This window comes from Protopterus annectens, chromosome 8.part0 (genome assembly GCF_019279795.1).
Source record: "Protopterus annectens isolate FY-2018-M chromosome 8.part0, PAN1.0, whole genome shotgun sequence".
Taxonomy (NCBI): Eukaryota; Metazoa; Chordata; order Ceratodontiformes; family Protopteridae; genus Protopterus; species Protopterus annectens.
The window spans coordinates 1,021,694,946-1,021,717,442 of record NC_056741.1 but is presented as its reverse complement, the minus strand read 5'-3'; the positions used below and the strand labels follow the sequence as shown (position 1 = coordinate 1,021,717,442).

General features: G+C 37.6%; 1 protein-coding gene across 1 annotated transcript in view; it reads left to right on the top strand.

Annotated features, from left to right (window-relative positions):
• Nucleotides 1-22,497, top strand: part of LOC122808058 (beta-1,4-galactosyltransferase 3-like) — a 213,210-nt gene that overhangs the window by 6,450 nt on the left and 184,263 nt on the right. The window contains exon 2 of the mRNA XM_044079041.1: nt 370-605. Within this exon, the coding sequence (XP_043934976.1) occupies nt 402-605 (204 nt within the window). The 5' untranslated portion in view covers nt 370-401. The remainder of the gene's footprint in view (nt 1-369; nt 606-22,497) is intronic.

The window sequence follows — 22,497 nt, the reverse complement described above, 5'->3', positions numbered from 1 at the left end:
TAGCAAATTTTTGACAATTATCAAAGAGTACATAATATCAGGCAACATTTAGATCTATTTGACTTTTATTACAGTGGTTTGCTATGGCAGGAAAAGTAAATAGCAACATTTTTATTTGACTGAAATGTAATGGTATGATAGGTGAGCAAGTTAAGAAAACACCCATATTGATTACACTTTTGATAACAAATACCTGCTTTTGTTATATTTTAGATTGCTGGTCAATGTATTTTTCCCCATTTTCACATACTTGGTTTAACTATATGGATATAATTGTTACATTTTAGAATGGTGAGCAAATAAATGCAGATAAATGTTTATTTTTATTTTCTATATAGCTAAGTTAATTTTTATATTTTCTCTTTTCAGGAGGGCCAGGAAACATATTATTTCCAATTAACATGACCATAAGAAATGTGGAAAGTCAAAATCCCCTTGTTGAGTTAGGAGGTAGATACAAACCATGGAACCATCAGTCTAATCACAAAACAGCCATAATAATTCCATATCGAAATCGTGAGGAACACCTAATTCATCTGCTTAATAATCTCCATCCATTTCTTCAGAGGCAGCAGCTCAATTATGGGATTTATGTCATTAACCAGGTATTTTACATTTTATAGCATGCTGAGCAGTCATGAATTAGATGTTGCTAATTTAAAATTAAAATTTTAAGGCATATTTTCAACATAGTTAAACAATCTTATGAGATAATTTCAGGAAAATAGTTTTCCTGAATTATAGGGATTAAGGATCAGACTGCATTAGAAAGTGTTTCAAAAACTAGGAGTGAACCAAATTCAGTCCAGCTGGGACTCATCAGCACCTTACTGCTATAAAGTCTAAAGTAAAGTATATGAACAATTAAGTAAGCTTACACATATAATTTTCAGAACAAAGGGATAAAAATAATTTCTTCTATTCCTTAATTTCAGTAATAGGAAATATGAAGTGTTTTTTGATTTGGGGAAAATATCTTGTGGGTTGCCAATATACATTTAGAGATTTATGATTATTTTCCACAGGTAAGTGGACTGGATCACATGCCTACAAGAAAAGAGAGCTTACAAATAGTATATTGTATATGCATGACTTCTCTAGTAAATGAAAAGTTAAGATTCATACTGCTGGTCAGACTGACCAAAGATGGGCAGGACAGAAGAATGGGAAAAGATGAGATCCTTAAGGAAAGGATGATGCCTTGATAGGAAGTAAAGAATGGACAATCAGTAGGATAGGGAGGAAGTTCTGAAGGCTGCCTTTATAGAGGATAAAGCACAAGAACTGGATGGGCTGCTTCTAGAGTCCTTGGAAATGGGGCCAGAGAGTTAGCAAGCCCCCAGGTGGAGATCTTCAAAAGAGAACTGACTAATGCATAACTGCCAGAGTACTGGAAGAAAGAAATTACACCTGTGGAAAGAGGTGAGAGAAAAATCCAGGAAATTACAAGTCTGTCAGTTCAACAACAGATAAAATGCAGCTCTCACAAGTACGGCTGATGTCCATGGCCAAAGCTCAGAACTTAATCCAAAAAACAAAGCCAGTACCAAAAAGAGTGGAAACAAGTTGAACATTTTATTAGCTAATTCTGAGCTATGCAAGGTCCTTAGCCCTAGGTGTCAGTTCTTGTATAGACAGGGACGGACTTTAGGGTCCCTTTTTAGTCATTATAAACATCATGGATTCTCAAATTCATCCAAACAGCAAATGACACTAACTGGGGCTAGATTGGTGGGATCCTTTCTTTGTGGCCATTGTCATCATGTAAATTTATGTTTAAGTCCAAACAATTTTCCAGTAGGAACACTAGTAAGGTTCATGAAATTAAATTCTTTGCTAATTGTGGTACAGACTGGTTAATATATCTAGCTACTTGTACATGCTCAGCTTTTTATGCTGGTCAAACATGATGCCCACTACGTATAAGAATGTGTGAGGATCTGAGTGACATTCGGAACAAGAACATAAATAGTGCCTTATACAAACATACATTGACCCATGGCTCAGCTAGATTTAGTTTTATATTATAGACAAAATCCAGGGAGACAGAACAAATACGTTAGGATGGCATGCTTTGCTTAATCAAAAAGAGAAAAGCTGGATCATTAAACTGGGTGGATTATTTCCACCTGGTCTTAATGATCATTTATAACAGATGATTAGATCATGGTTGTATTAATTAATTAATGGAGTATTTAATTATATATGGGTTGTGCTTTGTGTTTTGTAACCATCACTGAAGAAGGCTGGATTGCCGAAACCGGTATGATATTGGTCCTGCCACATTAAAAGATTATTGTTTCCACTCTTTTTGGTTCTGGCTTTGTTTTTTGGATTGAGTTCTGAGCTTTGACTGTGGACACCAGCCATACTTGCGACAACTGCATTTTATGTATAAGACATTTCTTTCTTGCTGTTGGCATTTGAGTGGTATCGTTTTATGTCTGTGGCTGATGCATCTTTCATTTGAAGCATATCAGAAGCATATTTGAGTGTTTGTATGCAGTAACTTAGATTTCCAGCTTCTGATGGTAGATATAATCATTTAATTCTGTGCTGGATTTATTGTGGAATCTGAACTAGTCAGTGGAATTGCTGGAACTGATGTGAAATTATTTGTTTTGGGCCTGAATCTAGTTTGATTATACGAGGAAGATTAAAACTGTGTGAGTTTACTACCTAGGATATTTTTGTACTTAGGACTGGCCTGACAAATGTTCTAATGAATGGGATGTTTGACATTCTCTGTTTTCTCAAATAATAATTGCTCGTACTTTGTGAGATCAGCGGACATTGCATTTTTCCAGTGGGTGTTTAATTTGGAATAGATGGCGAAGGACGGTGTATGAGCATAACCGATTGATACATCTGTCAGATTACGGAAATGTATTTTGGAACATTGTTTGGGGCTGAAATCTGCTTTCTATATTAAATGAATATACCAGTGACTGGATTACTAACAACAGGACTGCTGTGTTTAATGGTTGGTAGCTACTATTATACATTTTTCGTCACATATATCAAGGAGTAGTTTTTAGAAGACAGACATTTGGGCCTACTAGTCTTCGTGTTGTTTGATGAACGGTGAGGGACGGATTAGAGACTCTAACCTGTAACTGAATCTGTTTGTTGATTGTGAAGGTGACTACCACCCTATTTTATATTAATGACAGTGACTGTGTATGCTATCAAAGGGACTTGAATAGGTTCTGCCTGTGATGATTATAGTCAACATTAACTATACGTGTATAATGGTTTGTATATTTGCAGTTTGGGATTGGGGTTCATTTCATCTTACTGTTAAAATGTTTTAACCATAAGAAAAGAATTAGACATATGAATGATTTTTGAAGGGCAGCATTTTACATCTTAAGGTCTGTGTATGACGGGATTGTATGTTTTAACATTACACAGATTTGAGTTTGTGCAAAAGTGTATACACTTTGTGTAAACTGTACATCTTTTGTGTCTAGACATTTTGAGTAATGCTTTAAACATTATATGTCTTATAAACACGTGAGCTATAATAATTAATAATAATTATTATTGTGACATATATATATATATATATATATATATATATATATATATATATATATATATATATATATATTGAACTATTTTCAACTGTAGGGGAGTGACAGAATGGATGTTGTTGCCATTTTACAAGGTCTGTCATCAGACAGAAATGATTTGCAAGCTTTTGGTTTGACTGAATTGGGTGGAAATAAGGATGATACAAACAATAGGGATCCAGGCAGTTTGTGTGAAGCAGCTTTTAACAAACTTACTAAAAGTATGAGAATGCTTCATACAAATGTGTGGCATTCCAAGTTATTTAAAGCCTTCTTCTTCTTCTTTTGGCTTTTCCTGGTTAGGGGTCGCCACAGTGGGTCACCTGTCCGCTCATAATTAGCAGCGGAGGTTTATAGTGTCAAGTTGCCAGCCCAGCACCCAACCTCCCACAGAAGGCACACACACACAAGCAGTCATGCCTAGGGCCCAATTTAGAGTGTCCAATCCACCTACAGCATGTCTTTCAGGCTAAAAAAATAACCCCTCAGGGACTGAGAATACGAATCCAATAACTAATTGGTCATATTGATGAAACCTTAGCTGAGAACTGGGAAAAGGCACAACAAAGTGCATCAATGGTTTTGTCAGCATACTTTCTTCATATTACGAATGGATGATAGATATGTATATATCTGAAGTAAAAATGTTATGTGAGGAAGTTAAACAGTATGAAGGGGAGACCTGTTATAAATTATGTTTTGACAAACTCACTAAGGATGTATTACAGCTTGAGAAGCAGTTAAAGATTAAAAAAAATTGAAAAGTTTAATAGGGACATGACAGATTACCAGCGGGGCAAGCCATTTGGTCATAAGACGAATGTCAAATTTACTGGCCTGGATACCGGTACACATGTTCAGAAAAAGAAAAGGCCATGATCCAGTCTTAAGAAATCAAAAAACATGTATAGTAGTACATCAGGTGATGAGTCCTCAGCCACAGACATAGAATGTACTAGGAGTAAACATAGGGGAGGACGGAAACATAGAAGAAAGAATAGACAGTGCGGAAACATTACTTCAGGTATTGATACTGCATCTAATGATAAATATAATATTCATAATATTTCTTCTGTCCAGTTGACTGAGGCAGAGGAACAATTCTTGAATAAAGGCTTAAACTATGTGCCCATTTTTATTTTGTTGATGAGTATGTTATTGCTAATGATGTTATGGCATTCTGTCGATTATTGAATCTTAAAATATTTTTTAGTAATCAGGAGCAATCTCAAAGATCTACAGATTTCAAATTTTGTAAGTCCACTTTTGTACCGCAAATGAATAAACACATCTTTATTTGTCAGGACACAGTACTCAAAGATCTGCACTTTAGGATAAGTCAATCTACTATACTGAATCACAATTTGTCAATTTGTGAACATCTGGCACTGAGTAATTTAAAAAATAACAAAAACATAGCTATCTTGCCATATGATAAAGGTGGGGCCATGGTAATAATGAATATGAGTCATTACTTATCTGAGGCACACAGACAACTAAAATATGGCAGGCATTATATGTGTATGCCACTTGACCCCACCCATAGATTTAAAACAGAAATAGATGCATTTATTCAGCAGGCTGTAGATGAAGGAATGATTATGGAATCAGTTGCACAACAACTAACAGTTATGGATCCACAAAAACAGTACTTATATCTACTGACTAAAATTCATAAAAATTTGGAGGAGCCGCCGAGAAGACCAGTCGTGTCTGGGATTGGTTCCCTTACTGAACCTTTATCAGTATTTTGAACCCAACATTTACAACAATTATTGGAATTGGTTAGATCAAGGATTAAGGATACGACACAGTTTCTCCAAATAATATCAGATATGCAGTTAGAGCTGGTTGGTTGTTGTGCACACTTGATATGGCCTTGTTGCACACTAATATTCCTCATTGGGCAGGTCTTCAAGCACTACAGTATTGGTTAGATTGGGCCAATATCTATCCAGTTGGATTTAATACATTGTTAATATGTATGGCTGAACATGTCCTGACTAAGAACATGTTTTATTGTCAGGAAGAATGTTATTAGCAGTTACAAGGTACAGCTATGGGGGCTTCGTTTGCTCCCATATATAACAACCTGTTCATGTGATTCCTAGAAGAAGAACTAATTTATGACAAGAGTCATAATATTTTCATGGGGGAACTAGACATTTGGAGATGGTACTTAGATGACTGTTGTTGATATGGTGACTACAGTTATCTCTTGGAGTTTGTGGAATATTTAAATCAAAACAAATGGGGGAATAGAGTTTACATTGAACTGTGATTCCAAACAAATAAACATTTTGGATGTTACAGTAGTTAGGAACCTTGATGATATTCTTAGTTTACATGTATTCTGTAAATTTCCCCAATATAACAATCGTTTCTATGCTAACAGCATGCATCCACACCATATCATCTGTAATATACCTAAGTCTCAGTTTATACGCATTAAGCGCATTTGTTCTACCCAGGAAAGCTATGAAATGTATCAATGAGACCTAGTTCATATGTTTCAGGAGATGGGGTATGGACAGGGTAATATTGTTGCTGCCAGTAATTGGGTTGCAAAACAGGACAGATTGGACCTATTGAAATATAGAGATAAAAAGGATATTAAGAATAATCCTATCAGATTTGTTACTACGTATGGACGTAACATCAATCTTCTCAGAGACATTATTAACAACAACTGGAACATTTTATTAGCTAATTCTGAGCTATGTGAGGTCGTTAGCCCTAGGTGTCAGTTATTGTATAGACAGGGACGGACTTTAGGGTCCCTTTTTAGTCATTATAAACATCATGGATTCTCAAATTCATCCAAACAACAAATGACACTTACTGGGGATAGATTGGTGGGATCCTTTCTTTGTGGCCATTGTTCATCATGTAAATTTATGTTTAAGTCTAAACAATTTTCCAGTAGGAACACTAGTAAGGTTCATGAAATTAAATTCTTTGCTAATTGTGGTACAGACTGGTTAATATATTGAGCTACTTGTACGTGCTCAGCTTTTTATGTTGGTCAAACATCATGCCCATTACGTATTAGAATGTGTGAGGATCTGAGTGACATTCGGAACAAGAAAATAACTAGTGCCTTATACAAACATACATTGACCTATGGCTCGGCTAGATTTAGTTTTATATTATAGACAAAATCCAGGGAGACAGAACAAATATGTTAGGATGGCATGCTTTGCTTAATAAAAAAGAAGGAAGCTGGATTATTAAACTGGGTGGATTATTTCCACCTGGCCTTAATGATCATTTATAACAGATGATGATTGGATCATGGTTGTATTAATTAATTAATGGAGTATTTAATTATATATGGGTTGTGCTTTGTGTTTTGTAACTATCACTGAAGAAGGCTGTATTGCCGAAACCGGTATGATCTTGGTCCTGCCACATTAAAAGATTATTGTTTACAGTCTTTTTGGTTCTGGCTTTGTTTTTTGGATTGATTTCTGAGCTTTGGCTGTGGACCCCAGCCATACTTGCAACAGCTGCATTTTATGTATAAGACATTTCTTTCTTGCTGTTGGCACTTGAGTGGTATTGTTTTATGTCTGTGGCTGATGCATCTTTCATTTGAAGCATATCAGAAGCACATTTGAGTGTTTGTATGCAGTAACTTAGATTTCCAGCTTCTGATGGTGGATATAAACATTTAATTCTGTGCTGGATTTATTGTGGGATCTGAACGAGTCAGTGGAATTGCTGGAATTGATGTGAAATTATTTGTTTTGGGCCTGAATCTAGTTTGATTATACGAGGAAGATTAAAACTGTGTAAGTTTACTACCTAGGATATTTTTGTACTTAGGACTGGCCTGACAAATGTTCTAATGAATGGGATGTTTGACATTCTCTGTTTTCTCAACTAATAATTGCTCGTACTTTGTGAGATCAGCGGACATTGCATTTTTCCAGTGGGTGTTTAATTTGGAATAGATGGCGAAGGACGGTGTATGAGCATAACCGATTGATACATCTGTCAGATTACGGAAATGTATTTTGGAACATTGTTTGGGGCTGAAATCTGCTTTCTATATTAAATGAATATACCAGTGACTGGATTATTAACAACAGGACTGTTGTGTTTAATGGTGGGTAGCTACTATTATATATTTTTCTCCACATATATCAAGGAGTAGTTTTTAGAAGACTGACATTTGGGCCTAATAGTCTTCGTGTTTTTTGATGAACGGTGAGGGACGGATTATAGACTCTAACCTGTAACTGAATCTGTTTGTTGATTGTGAAGGTGACTACCACCCTATTTTATATTAATGACAGTGACTGTGTAAGCTATCAAAGGGACTTGAATAGGTTCTGCCTGTGATGATTATAGTCAACATTAATTATACATGTATAATGGTTTGTATATTTGCAGTTTGGGATTGGGGTTCATTTCATCTTACTCTTAAAATGTTTTAACCATAAGAAAAGAATTAGACATATGAATGATTTTTGAAGGGCAGCATTTTACATCTTAAGGTCTGTGTATGACGGGATTGTATGTTTTAACATTACACAGACTTGAATTTGTGCAAAAGTGTATACACTTTGTGTGAACTGCACATCTTTTGTGTCTAGACATTTTGAGTAATGCTTTAAACATTATATGTCTTATAAACACATGAGCTATAATAATTAACAATAATTATTATTGTGACATATATATATATATATATATATATATATATATATATATTGAAAATTTTTCAACTGTAGGGGAGTGACAGAATGGATGTTGTTGCCATTTTACAAGGTCTGTCATCAGATAGAAATGATTTGCAAGCTTTTGGTTTGACTGAATTGGGAGGAAATAAGGATGATACAAACAATAGGGATCCAGGCAATTTGTGTGAAGTAACTTTTAACAAACTTACTAAAAGTATGAGAATGCTTCATACAAATGTGTGGCATTCCAAGTTATTTAAAGCCTTCTTCTTCTTCTTTTGGCTTTTCCTGGTTAGGGGTCGCCACAGTGGATCACCTGTCTGCTCATGATTAGCAGCGGAGTTTTATAGTGTCAAATTGTCAGCCCGGCGCCCACCCTTCCACAGAAGGCACACACACACACGCAGTCATGTCTAGGGCCCAATTTAGAGTGTCCAATCCACCTACAGCATGTCTTTCAGGCTAAAAAAATAACCCCTCAGGGACTGAGAATACGAATCCAATAACTAGTTGGTCATATTGATGAAACCTTAGCTGAGAATTGGGAAAAGGCACAACAAAGTGCATCAATGGTTTTGTCAGCATACTGTTTTCATATTACGAATGGATGATAGATATGTATATATCTGAAGTAAAAATGTTATGTGAGGAAGTTAAACAGTATGAAGGGGAGACCTGTTATAAATTATGTTTTGACAAACTCACTAAGGATGTATTACAGCTTGAGAAGCAGTTAAAGGTTAAAAAAAATTGAAAAGTTTAATAGGGACATGACAGATTACCAGCGGGGCAAGCCATTTGGTCATAACAGGAATGTCAAATTTACTGGCCTGGATACCGGTAATGTTCAGAAAAAGAAAAGGCCAAGATCCAGTCTTAAGAAATCAAAAAACATGTATAGTAGTACATCAGGTGATGAGTCCTCAGCCACAGACATAGAATGTGCTAGGATTAAACATAGGGGAGGACGGAATCATAGAAGAAAGAATAGACAGTGTGGAAACATTACTTCAGGTATTGATACTGCATCTAATGATAAATATAATATTCATAATATTTCTTCTGTCCAGTTGACTGAGGCAGAGGAACAATTGTTGAATAAAGGCTTAAACTATGTGCCCGTTTTTTTTGTTGATGAGTATGTTATTGCTAATGATGTTATGGCATTCTGTTGATTATTGAATCTTAAAATATTTTTTAGTAATCAGGAGCAATCTCAAAGATCTACAGATTTCAAATTTTGTAAGTCCACTTTTGTACCGCCAATGAATAAACACATTTCTATTTTTCAGGACACGGTACTCAAAGATCTGCTCTTTAGGATAAGTCAGTCTACTATACTGAATCACAATTTGTCAATTTGTGAACATCAGGCACTGAGTAATTTAAAAAATAACAAAAACATAGTTATCGTGCCTGCTGATAAAGGTGGGGCCGTGGTAATAATGAATATGAGCCATTACTTATCTGAGGCACACAGACAACTAAAAGATGGCAGGCATTATATGTGTATGCCACTTGACCCCACCCATAGATTTAAAACAGAAATAGATGCATTTATTCAACAGGCTGTAGATGAAGGAATAATTATGGAATCAGTTGCACAACAACTAACAGTTATGGATCCACAAAAACAGTACTTATATCTACTGACTAAAATTCATAAAAATTTGGAGAAGCCGCCGAGGATACCAGTCGTGTCTGGGATTGGTTCCCTTACTGAACCTTTATCAGTATTTTGAACCCAACATTTACAACAATTATTGGAATTGGTTAGATCAAGGATTAAGGATACGACACAGTTTCTCCAAATAATATCAGATATGCAGTTAGAGCTGGTTGGTTGTTGTGCACACTTGATGTGGCCTCGTTGCACACTAATATTCCTCATTGGGCAGGTCTTCAAACACTACAGTATTGGTTAGATTGGGCCAATATCTATCCAGTTGGATTTAATACATTGTAAGTATGTATGGCTGAACATGTCCTGACTAAGAACGTGTTTTATTTTCAGGAAGAATGTTATTAGCCGTTACAAGGTACGGCTATGGCGGCTTCGTTTTATCCCATATATAACAACCTGTTCATGTGATTCCTAGAAGAAGAACTAATTTATGACAAGAGTCATAATATTTTCATGGGGGAACTAGACATTTGGAGATGGTACTTAGATGACTGTTGTTGATATGGTGACTACAGTTATCTCTTGGAGTTGTGGAATATTTAAATCAAAACAAATGGGGGAATAGAGTTTACATTGAACTGTGATTCCAAACAAATAAACATTTTGGATGTTACAGTAGTTAGGAACCTTGATGATATTCTTAGTTTACATGTATTCTGTAAATTTCCCCAATATAACAATCGTTTCTATGCTAACAGCATGCATCCACACCATATCATCTGTAATATACCTAAGTCTCAATTTATATGCATTAAGTACATTTGTTTTACCCAGGAACGCTATGAAATGCATCAATGAGACCTAGTTCATATGTTTCAGGAGATGGGATATGGACAGGGTAATATTGTTGCTGCCAGTAATTGGGTTGCAAAACAGGACAGATTGGACCTATTGAAATATAGAGATAAAAAGGATATTAAGAATAATCCTATCAGATTTGTTACTACATATGGACGTAACATCAATCTTGTCAGGGACATTATTAACAATAATTGGAACATTTTATTAGCTAATTCTGAGCTATGTTAGGTCCTTAGCCCTAGGTGTCAGTTCTTGTATAGACAGGGACAGACTTTAGGGTCCCTTTTTAGTCATTATAAACATCATGGATTCTCAAATTCATCCAAACAACAAATGACACTTACTGGGAATAGACTGGTGGGATCCTATTTTTGTGGACATTGTTCATCATGTAAATTTGAGTTTAAGTCTAAACAATTTTCCAGTAGGAACACTAGTAAGGTTCATGAAATTAAATTCTTTGCTAATTGTGGTACAGACTGGTTAATATATCTAGCTACTTGTACGTGCTCAGCTTTTTATGTTGGTCAAACATCATGCCCACTACGTATAAGAATGTGTGAGGATCTGAGTGACATTCGGAATAAGAAAATAACTAGTGCCTTATACAAACATATATTGACCCATGGCTCGGCTAGATTTAGTTTTATATTATAGACAAAATCCAGGGAGACAGAACAAATATGTTAGGATGGCATGCTTTGCTTAATAAAAAAGAAGGAAGCTGGATTATTAAACTGGGTGGATTATTTCCACCTGGCCTTAATGATCATTTGTAACAGATGATGATTGGATCATGGTTGTATTAATTAATTAATGGAATATTTAATTATATATGGGTTGTGCTTTGTGTTTTGCAACTATCACTGAAGAAGGCTGTATTGCCAAAACCGGTATGATATTGGTGCTGCTGCATTAAAATATTATTGTTTCCACTCTTTTTGGTGCTGACTTTGTTTTTTGGATTGAGTTTTACAAGAGAGTTAGGAAAAGTCATGGAGCATGTTTAGAGTGGAAGGCTGAAAACATTTCTAGAGAACAGTTATCTCTAGGACAGCAACTAACATGGGTTCATTGCCAGAAGGAGCTGTTAGTCAAACCTGAACCAGTTTTATGACTGAGTTACAAGTTAACTTGACAAGGGAGCACCAGCAGACATAGTCAACCTTTACTTCGGCAAGGTCTTTGACTTGGTCTCAAAAAGGAAACAGGAAAACTGAAAGGGTTGTGAATATGGGTAAGACTGAGGAATGGGAAAGCTGCATTACTAAATGGTAGGATAACAGGATTTTGGTGAGAGACAAAATATCAAGAATTTCTCAGGTCTGTAGCACCCCAAGAAGAGGAGGAAACAAGTGGAAATGAGGAAGAATGGCAGCACCTCCAAACAGCATATGTGTGAGGACTATAGAACAGATGTGTTTGAGCCAGGTATGGAGATAAGGTACACAAGGAAAGCTGCTGGTGGAATGCAGAAGTCCAGGAAGTCATCAAAAGAAAGAAAGAGTACATGAAAAAGTGGGAGATAGAAAAGACAGACCAGGCTAGGAAGGAATACTGGTTGGCTAACAAAGAAGTTAAGAAAGGAGTTGCAATAGCAAAGAACGGAACATTAGAGGCACTCTACCACCTTTTGGAAAGTGACTCAATAGGTGACACAAAGAAACTATTTCAGGTTGCAAGACAAAGACAGAAAGATAAAGAAGATAGACAGACACCCTTCATGAGTGCTGCCAACAACAACCTGCTCACCAGTCCACAGGACATCAAAGGCAGATGGAAGGAGTACTTCCAGCAGCTTCTGAATGAAGAAAACTCCACAGAATCTGTACTGTCCCAGAAACAGCCCACGATGAGAGAAGAAGAGGAGCCCACCCTAGAAAAAGTATGAGTAGCACTCAGATAAGCTAACAGCACATATGATAATGAAGCTTGGTAAAATTCGGGAGAAATAGCTACTGAGTGTACTCATAGCAGTGTGGAGAGAAAGGCATATCCCAGATAACTGGAGAATAAGCATAGTTGTGCCAGTGTACAAGAACAGAGGGGACATCCACAACTGTGAGCAGTACAGAGGAATCAAACTCCCGTCACACTGCATGAAAGTTCTAGAGAGGGTGACTGATAAACAGCTACACAGAGTGGCAGAAAGTAAGATGGGAGATGAGCAGTTTGGATTCAGATCAGCATGCAGCACAACTGACCCGATGTTTGAAATTTGCAGTGAGACAGATAGTTGGGAAGATGCTAGAGATGAGGAAAGAGTCCAGCTGGGCATTCCTAGACCTGGAGAAAGCATATGATTTGGGCAGTACTGTGGTGGCTCAAAGCCCCAGAAACTTTGGTAGAATTAGTACAGGCTATGTACAAGGACCCAATAACTCAAGTACAAACAGTGTTCGGTCTCACAAAAGGGTTTTCAGTGGGAGTGGGTGTGCACCAGGGTTTAGCTCTGAGCCCACTGCTGTTCATACTGGTGAGGGACTACGTTAGCAAACAGGTCGGAGGAAACAGATCAGCAAAGTTCCTGCATGCAGATGATGTGGCATTACAGGCAGACTCTGACCAAGAACGTCAGCAAAAGATAGGGGAATGGAATGCAAAACTGAAGGTACATGGGATGAAACTAAGTACAGATAAGACAGTGGCAATGGCAGCAAATTGGGGAAATCAGAAGAAGCTGAGAATTGAGATAAAAGCGAAGATGGTGGAACAGGTTAATAGCTTCAAGTATCTGAGAAGGTTGGTTGAGGAGAAAGGAAGCTTGAATGAAGAGGTCACAGCTAGAGTCAGAGGGGCTGCAGCCAAATGGCATAGAGTGCCACGTGTAGCTTATGACAGAAGAATGCTAAAGAAGCTGAAAAGTAAGGTGGGCAAAACAGTGGTGGACCAGTGCTGTATGGTACAGAAACCTGGACAGTAAAGGCAGAGCAGATGAGAAAGCTGGAGGTGATAGAAATAAAGTGCCTAAGAAGGGTGGTAGGATGCACACTGAGATAGATGAAGAAATGAGGACATAAAAGCAGAAGCCAAAGTAGCTCCAATTGCAGAAAAGATCAGAGAGCAGGTTATGGTGGTTGGGGCACATGTACAGAAAATCAGAGAACAATCTGGTGAAGAAGATTTGGGACAGAGAGGAAGAAGGAAAGAGGAAACGAGGGTATCCAGCAAAGAGGTGGATGGATTGTGTGAGAGAAGATCTGTGACAGTCCGGCATGAATGTCGAAGAAGGCAGGAGTGTGGCACTGAATCAAGAGCAATGGTGACAGTTAACACAGCACCCAGACCCCATGTAGAAAATGGAAAAAAGGAGGTTGATGATGATGATTATGACACAATATCAACAATTAGGATAGTGACTAGGGGCCTGTACTCTTCAAGTGTGTTTGTCTCAAACATATCTGAGGGAATAGAGAACAGGAGCAACTTCCTTGGTGAAGACACTAGGATAATTATTTCGAAAAAGCTGAACAAGTGGGCAGAACGATGTCAGTTGAAGGTCAGTGCCAACAAATGCAAATTACTGCAATTGGGCCACAATAATCCTGGTGTGAAGTACCATATGGGAGGAGTGGAACTGACCACAACAGATCAGGAAGAGGATGGGGGGCACTGATTACTCTTGGATTGGTTCACCAGGAGTAGAGTGAAAGGTCAGCAGCAGCAGCAGCAGCAGATGGAATGGTGTGGTTTATCCTCAGTTGGGTAGATTCCAGAAAGAGGTATTGTTTTAGGGAGCCTTGGTCAGAGTACAGTGAGTACTACATGTAGTACTGGAGGCCATGTAAGGAAAAGAATGATAAGCTGCTGGAAGGAATTCAGAAGGCTGCCAGAAAGATCCATGGGTATGGAGGAAAGAATATGATCTGAGGCTACAGGAGCTAAATTAAGCATTAAAGTTAAACCAAGACAAATGCTGCTTTCGAACAACTGATCTTCAGTATTCTGGTCATAGTGCATGTGCTGTTGGAATCAGATCAGATGCAACCAAGGTCAGAGCAATAACAGAAAGACAGAAGCCATCTTATGTGACTTGAGTAAGATAAGCCCTAGGCATTATTATTTCTTGGGACACTTTCTGCCAGATCTATTGACTGTGATACATCCACTGTAAGACTTGTTAAAGAAAGACATATCCTCACCTTGTGGAGAAGCTGAGGCTGAAGCCTAAGCTTTCAACAGAGTAAACAAAAAAGTTAATAACTACTTCAGTGTTGGCATACTGTGATATCACTAAATCAGTGATAGTGAGAGCTGATATTGCTATGGCCAAGGTGCAGCATTACTCCAAATGGATGGCTAAGTTTTATATCCTGTTGTTTATTGCTCTAGAATGCTAATTAATGTTGAACATAGGTATTCAAAGATAAAGACTGCACTTCAAATGTGTGGGCCTGTGACAGATTTTCCATATACATATTAGGCTAGAGTTTCCAACTTCAGACTGACCACAAGCCATTGATTCTACTAGTCAATTCCTGTGATCTAGACAAAATACGACTCATATACCAAAGACTACTCGTGAAACTGAGACTGTTTAACACCAGAACAATCTATGTGCCTGGGAAACAGTTGATCGCGTATGATAAATTATCCAGAAATACTATAGATAGCCAACTGCTGTCAGAAACTGAAGATATTGCCATCAGTGTGCAGAGCATAACATCAAGACCAGTGACTACAAAGAGAGTGAAAAAGTTAAGACAAGCGACCAAGAATGATCATGAATTACAGAGTATTATCAAATATGTCTGCGGTAGATGGCCTAATTACTGGACACAGACAAGATATCTCATGTATATGTATTAGACAGTCTGTATATGTATTAGACAGTCTGAGCACAGCTATTGATACATGCTGGCATACTTTTGTGACAAGGCATTACAGAAATACCCTCATCCCAATGTACTTAAGTGTTAAGACAAAATCATGAAGGACACTAAGGCCTCACAACATGTTGTGAAAGAGCCAGAAGTCACTACAGTGTCCAAACATTTATGTAAACATTGCAAAGCTTGTGTCAAAGTATCATTTCTGCATTATGTATAAACCATGTTGGACAATAGAGCCATTAAAAATGATAATCTTAGTGCTTGATCCTTACCAAAAGATAGCAATTGACTTGTGTGACTTTGAGGGAAAAAGCTATTTAATAGCAGCAGATTGTTACTTTTATAAGACTAAGATAGCACATGTACTGAATGTGACCCTAATCAGCAAATAATAGTAAGGTTCAAGACCATGTTCACAAGATAAGGGGTACCCATCAAAATGGTTACAGACAATGGTACACAGTTTGTGTCAACTTAATTCCAACACTAAAAGAATATAGAGTGTAAGTAACATGTCCTGTGCAGACTGCCTCAACGCCCTATCCCTAAATTCTGTCTCCTACAGGCTGTTGAGGGGAGATATATGCCTGGCATACAAGGAATTGTCAGACCCCATTCTGTTGGACCTCACTCATATCTGCAAAACAAACAGCACCAAAATTATCCATTCTAAAGACTGAAACCTTGCCTGTGATACAAGTAGGAGCTGCTGGAGAGACAGGTATGTATCCTAGAGACTACCCCTTCTCTGAAACAGGGTGCCCATCCATGTGAAACAGAGTTACTCTTTAACCCAGTTCAGGTATAACATGGACAACTGGATAGGGAGCAGGAAATTCATCCCTGGTTTGGTACCTATGTTTCTAATGGACACAGGCAGCCTGTAAGTGGTTTATCTCTCAGGCGCTACCTGTAAATGTTTCATCTCCCAAGCCCCTGCTTACACTTATCAAGGGTACCAGAATTGTCAGAGATTCGCGATGCACGGCTAGGCTTAAAAAAGCCCTTGTTGTTGTTAGCCTAGTAAACACCTATGAACCTATGACTAAGATTTCACTCATATTATGTCAAGTTCTCACTACCTCCAAACAAACCAACTCTGAGACGGAGTGAGCAATTGAAACAGCTAAAAAGATCTTGAGACAACCTAACCCCACAGAGCTCTAATGTCAGATCTAGCTACCCCACACAATCCCACAGGAGTAGGATCATTGTAGCTAATGACAGAACCCACACTGTAAAAGTTGCAGACTCCAAATCTGACCTCAAAGCAGTGACAAGTGGAGTAACACAGGGTTCCGTCCTGGGACCTCTCCTGTTTGGTATCTACTTCTCTGAAGTACAGGCTAACACAGAAGGCCTGCAAACTAGGAGCCATAGTCAAGTCCCCAAATGATGCGGACATCCTACAGAAGGGCCTCACTGAGACAGATGCCTGGTGTCAGAGCCATGGCCTCAAGCTCAATGCCAAAAAGTGCAGTGTCATCCCCTTTGGTAAAAATTCTGTACCCATGAACTACCACATAGGCAGCAATCTACTTAACACCGAATGTGTGATAAGAAACCTTGGGACCCAGGTGGACAGTAGTCTGTCCTTTGATAGTCACATCGCCACAGTAGTCAGGAAGTCCTTCTACGTGGCACACCTCATCATAAAAGGGTTCTCATCCAGGAAAAAAAGGTCATTGTTTCCTTCTACTCGACACTCATTAGACCCATTATAGAGTACAACGCCCCTTTTGGAATGTACCTCACAAGACATCTGCATCAGCTGGAAAGGCAACAGAAGTACCTCACAGAGGATTACTGGCCTCAAACAAATGCCCTACACTGACCGCCTCAAAAAACTCCAGCTTTACTCCATAGCATATCGCCTACTCCGAGGTGATCTCTGCCTAACATATAAAGCTATGTCAAACCCAGAGCTGTTGGACATGCTACACTTAAAGAAATCCCAGTCTCTCCAAGCTACATGCTCTAGGGACCTAAACCTTGTCACCACAATAAACAGGACATGCTGGAGGGATAGATTCCTGTCCCAGAGACTTCCCATACTCTGGAACAGGCTTCCCATCTATGTCAAGCATAGTTCTTCATTAGCATTATTCAAGAAAAATTTTGATGAATGGATGGGAAATAGGAAATACACCCCGGGGATCACTTCTGTGTCTCTGCTCGACAGTGGCAAAGGAAAATAACTTTCTTGGGTGGCGTAAGCCAGGGAACCTTATTGGCTAGGCTTACGTAGGCCCTTGGGCTGATAGTCTAGTACCTACCTATGAACCTACGAACCTATAATGTCTGGAAGGCAAATAGGGTTGAATATATCAATGCTGGAATACAGATTTGAGCCAAAATCTAATCTGTATAAATCAGTAATACAAAGTAACAAAAGAGCTAAAACTTTGTAGAAAAGGTTCCACAACAGACACTAGACAGCACAACCTGTACCTCTCAGCCAGGCCAGCCAGTGCAACCATTGTTAGAGGGAGATGGAAATGGGACATAAGATGCATTGAAGTAAGTGTGAAAACCTGATGACCTGAGGTCATACATCCTATACTCAAAGAATGCCAGCATAGTTAGATATAATTGGAGGCATATTCAAGTAATTCCTGATGAGCTTCAATCTGAATGCAAGTTCCTGAGAGTAAACCTGACTTGTATGAGTCAAGAATAACCAGGTCCACATCTAGTCAGAGTGTTCCTATTTCCTGAAAAGCGGTACCACAACTCAGTATCTGAGACAAGGGTGGAAGTTCAAAATCTGCAGTATGTGATGAGAGCTCCTATGTTGCCCACCCGAGTGCGACTTTTTCTGATGCTGTTGAGACTGTTTTGAAGAATAACTCTAAAGAAAATACTGTTTAATATTATTGTTTGTCAAACATTTTCCTTCCACAAGTTCCAGTTCCAGTTTCAGTAGCATTCATGAGACATGCAGAAGAGAAATCCAAATGCCAAACTAGGTACTTATGTGGAAAACTCTCTCATTTAATCATCATGTTTTTACCTTAGTCAGGAAATCCATCTATATTATCAAGGGACTCTTTATTATCAAGGGAATATCTTTGAGATCCAAAGAAGTTATTTTACCACTGTACTCTTCCCTTATCAGACCCATCATCCAATACAAAATACCCTTTGGTATGTACAAATACAAACATATTGTTCAACTGAAAAGGCCCCAACAATATTTAACCAAAACAGTTACAATCCTTAAATCCTTCTACTGTCCCAACATATTATCACAACTCTTCTTACACTCAATAGCCTATAGTTTGCTCTGACGTGACCTGTGTCTTGCTTTTACAGGTATGAAACACAATACAGTTTGACCTCCTATTTCTTACCAAAAGTAGTGACTCTATAAATACTCATACTAGGGACCCAAACTTGCATCAAAAAATAAACTAGACTTATTGGAGGGAATATGTTCTTAACTCAAAGTTTTCCCAGCCTATGGAAAAAGTTACCAGTCCAGGTCAAGTGAAAAACAACTTTCACTTTAAGACTAGTCTTTATAACTGGATGGGGGTAGACACCAGGGGTGTCATGTATGACCCTCCTTGATTAGGGAGGTGGGTATTATTAAGTACTCACAAATGGTGTAAAGAGCTTTTAAGTGTGTCTACTTAAAGCTATTTATGGCTAGACCTCTAGTATTGTTCCTATTCTCCTATGTTCCTATTACAGAGACTGTAATTAATTAATATGATTTAATTGCCTATTGAAAAAATGTTTTGCTTAATGTAATGTCAAATTAAAGTGCAGTTATTTCATAAATAATAGAATGACATATGTAAAACGTTTAGAGCTGTTGCGTGGTCAGATATATTACAGAATGTTACATATATGCATCAGTTGTGTTCTTTTCTTTACTTCATAAATTTTAGGGAGAGGTCTCTCTAGCTCTCTCTCTCTCTCACTCTCCTTGGTGGTGATGATAAGAGATGTAGAGCTGCTATGAGCCTATATACTCTATGAATATGTATAATATTATTGTCACTTTAAGATGAATTTACAACATTGTCATAAGAAGTACTGTATGCCATAATACATCAAGTCTAGGACTGGCTGCTAGTGTATTTATGATGAGTGAACTGTTAACATCATCATTTCTGTGCTGCCATTTTGTACTAATTTAAATGTACTGATTTCACTACAAATCCTATTGTGTATCCTGACATTATTGGCGCTGTCTCTCAACATGACTAGATAATAAGAGGAGCTCATCACTAAAGTCAGTTTGTACTTTGAATTCAGAGACCAGTAGTGCATGCTAGCCAAAAAGAAATATACAGCGGCACTAACATTAGGAGATCTGCAAGATTAAAGCCTATTATGTGTGTCTGCGCGCGCGCGCGTGTGTGTGTGTGTGTGTGTGTGTGTGTGTGTGTGTGTGTGTGTGTGTGTGTGTGTGTGTGTGTGTGCGTGTGTCTGTGTCTGTGTTTTAGATGTATCACTGCACATTTCTATGCATCTTGAAGTGCTGATGTTTTTCATCAGTGGTACAGTTGGTCAAATTATATGATAGTGGAACTACATCACACTGAGAGTTACATAATTTAAGGGTTCTTACCTTTCTTTGAGGTTGTGTGAACCCGGAGTTAATATACTTAATTTCTGGGGGTGTGGGGGTAAAGTCCCCCAAGCAGAAGTTGTTTTTTGTTTTACTTTTGATAATTGTAAATGTAACCTATTTGTTTACATTTGCAATTACTTTTCTTCGATGATTTTGGAGGCAATAAATGGTGATCACCAATGAGTTTTTTCGATGTTTTGTGTTTCAAACAAGCTCACTGATGATTATTCATTATATATATTATTCATTTAATATATATTACTTTTATTATTATTGTTAATATCATTGCATATGCCATTAAGTACTGCTTGCATTTCTTATTTTCCTTCATATATTGCTCTGCATTAATCTTGCAAATCTTTTGAGATATAGTGTGACAGTATAAAACTATTTGCAAAAGAAAGCATTACTTAGATGCTTCAATCCATTGTGTACATGAGAGCACAAAGATACTAAATAAGAGAATGAATGAATGAAGTCCTGGAATTCAAAATATATATATTTTTTTTAATCTGGAAAAGGGACCTTTTGGATATTTTCACTGGCATCTGCTTACTTTTCTGTTTAAAAAATGTAGTCCAAACTTCATAACTTAAATAGAACGTACCTCAAAGTTATGAGAAGGGCATTTATCTTTCTCATGGGCACTAAAGTGCCAAGTGGTCAAAAGGTAATAAAAAGGTAATAAACTCAAGATGTTATAGGGGACATAATGTTTACAAATCAAATTCCTTTCTTTCCCAGAACATATTTCTGTCAAAGAGTAATAAACTTGTGCAGGAAAACCTGACTGTGCACCTCAGGTTTAACTGTTAATGAAATTATATCAATAGAATTATTTATTTATTTATTTATATTTATTTATTGTTTTAACATGATTGTCCTTCTGGGCCTCTTTTCAGCAGTGACCTGAGAAGAAAAGCACCAAGTATAAATATATGTACAAAAGGTATAAAAAGCAGAAAGGAAAAATTGCAATGACTTTTAGAGAGTTTAACAGAATTAATTAATGAGAGCACATAGTAAAACATGTACATGCCAGTATATATAGTTTTGTAATGCATGAATAAAGTGCAATATATGAGTACAACAATGCTTCACAAAGATAGTGGAAGGAAACAAATAGCTATATGTATGAGCATGATTTTAAAAAGTGAGGTTTGAGAAAGCAAGTGTTAATGTGTTGGTGGAAGTCATGATTATATGGCAGGTTGCAGGAGGAGCAGAGTAAAAAGACAAGTTTGAGAGGCAACACTAGGCAAATATGTAGAAGTGTCAGCACAGAAAGTGGTTGGATCATACATTGGATATGGTAGGGACTGAAATAGAAGTTTAGTAGATAACGAAGTGAGAGGAAGGTTGTGGAAGACTGAGTGAGAAGATGTAGGTTTATTATTGTGGAGAGGTTGTAAGGTGTGATTGTATGGTTTTTGCTGGGTAAAGGGAGATACAGAAGGGATACGATTAGAAAGGTGATGAAAAAAGAGGTGTGAGAAGAATCAAGGCAGTGAGGCAGCAGATGCTGAAAGGGAATAGCAGGATGTAATGAAAATAAGGGGGGTGTGGGGATAAGAATAGAAAGTGGTAAAGAAACGGGAGTGGCAAATAACTGGTTTACAAAGAATGATACAGACTATGGCAGTAGAAACTGTATTATTATTAAACTGTCCTTAGACAAGGTGATTGATACTATAGCTTATTGTACACCATTTGAATTGCTACAAATTTTTGTCTGGCAAGAGATGAATTGGAACTTAGTTATGTGTCCATTACGAGTTATTTTAATTGAGACTTGAAAGATGCCACCTGAAGTATTTGTTTAAGGGCAAGGGGGTGGAGTTCTAGATTATAGAGATATAGGAGAATAGAGAAGGTTGCCAGCAAAGTTATTTAATGTAGCTATTAGGAATAATTTTTTATCTGCTGAGCAAATATGTGTGATTGGTGAGTAGTACTGAAGGATGTAAGTTAAACTAGGGCATTTTTCAGCTTTGTAAATGAGGTTATGTGTGTTAAACAACTGAAATAGTGTCAGGAAGTTAGGCAGTGCTAGCAGCTGTTGAATTCAAAACCACCTCAGGAGCCAGTGAACAGAAAAAACTCCAACCAAAAAGTTCACTGAAATACCACAGAGGAACCAGACTCTAAATCAGCATAAAAAATGTTTTAATCTACACTTTCTGAAAATTGCCTATGTTTTTGGCTTTGTTGCACAATGAGATTGGTCTGGGCTGCCTGACGATTAATGATATATAGACTGCATAGAGGAGAGGATAGTTGGAAGGAAGAAAGTGGAAACGGTCTATTGTCTTGCCTTGTCTGTTTCATAAGG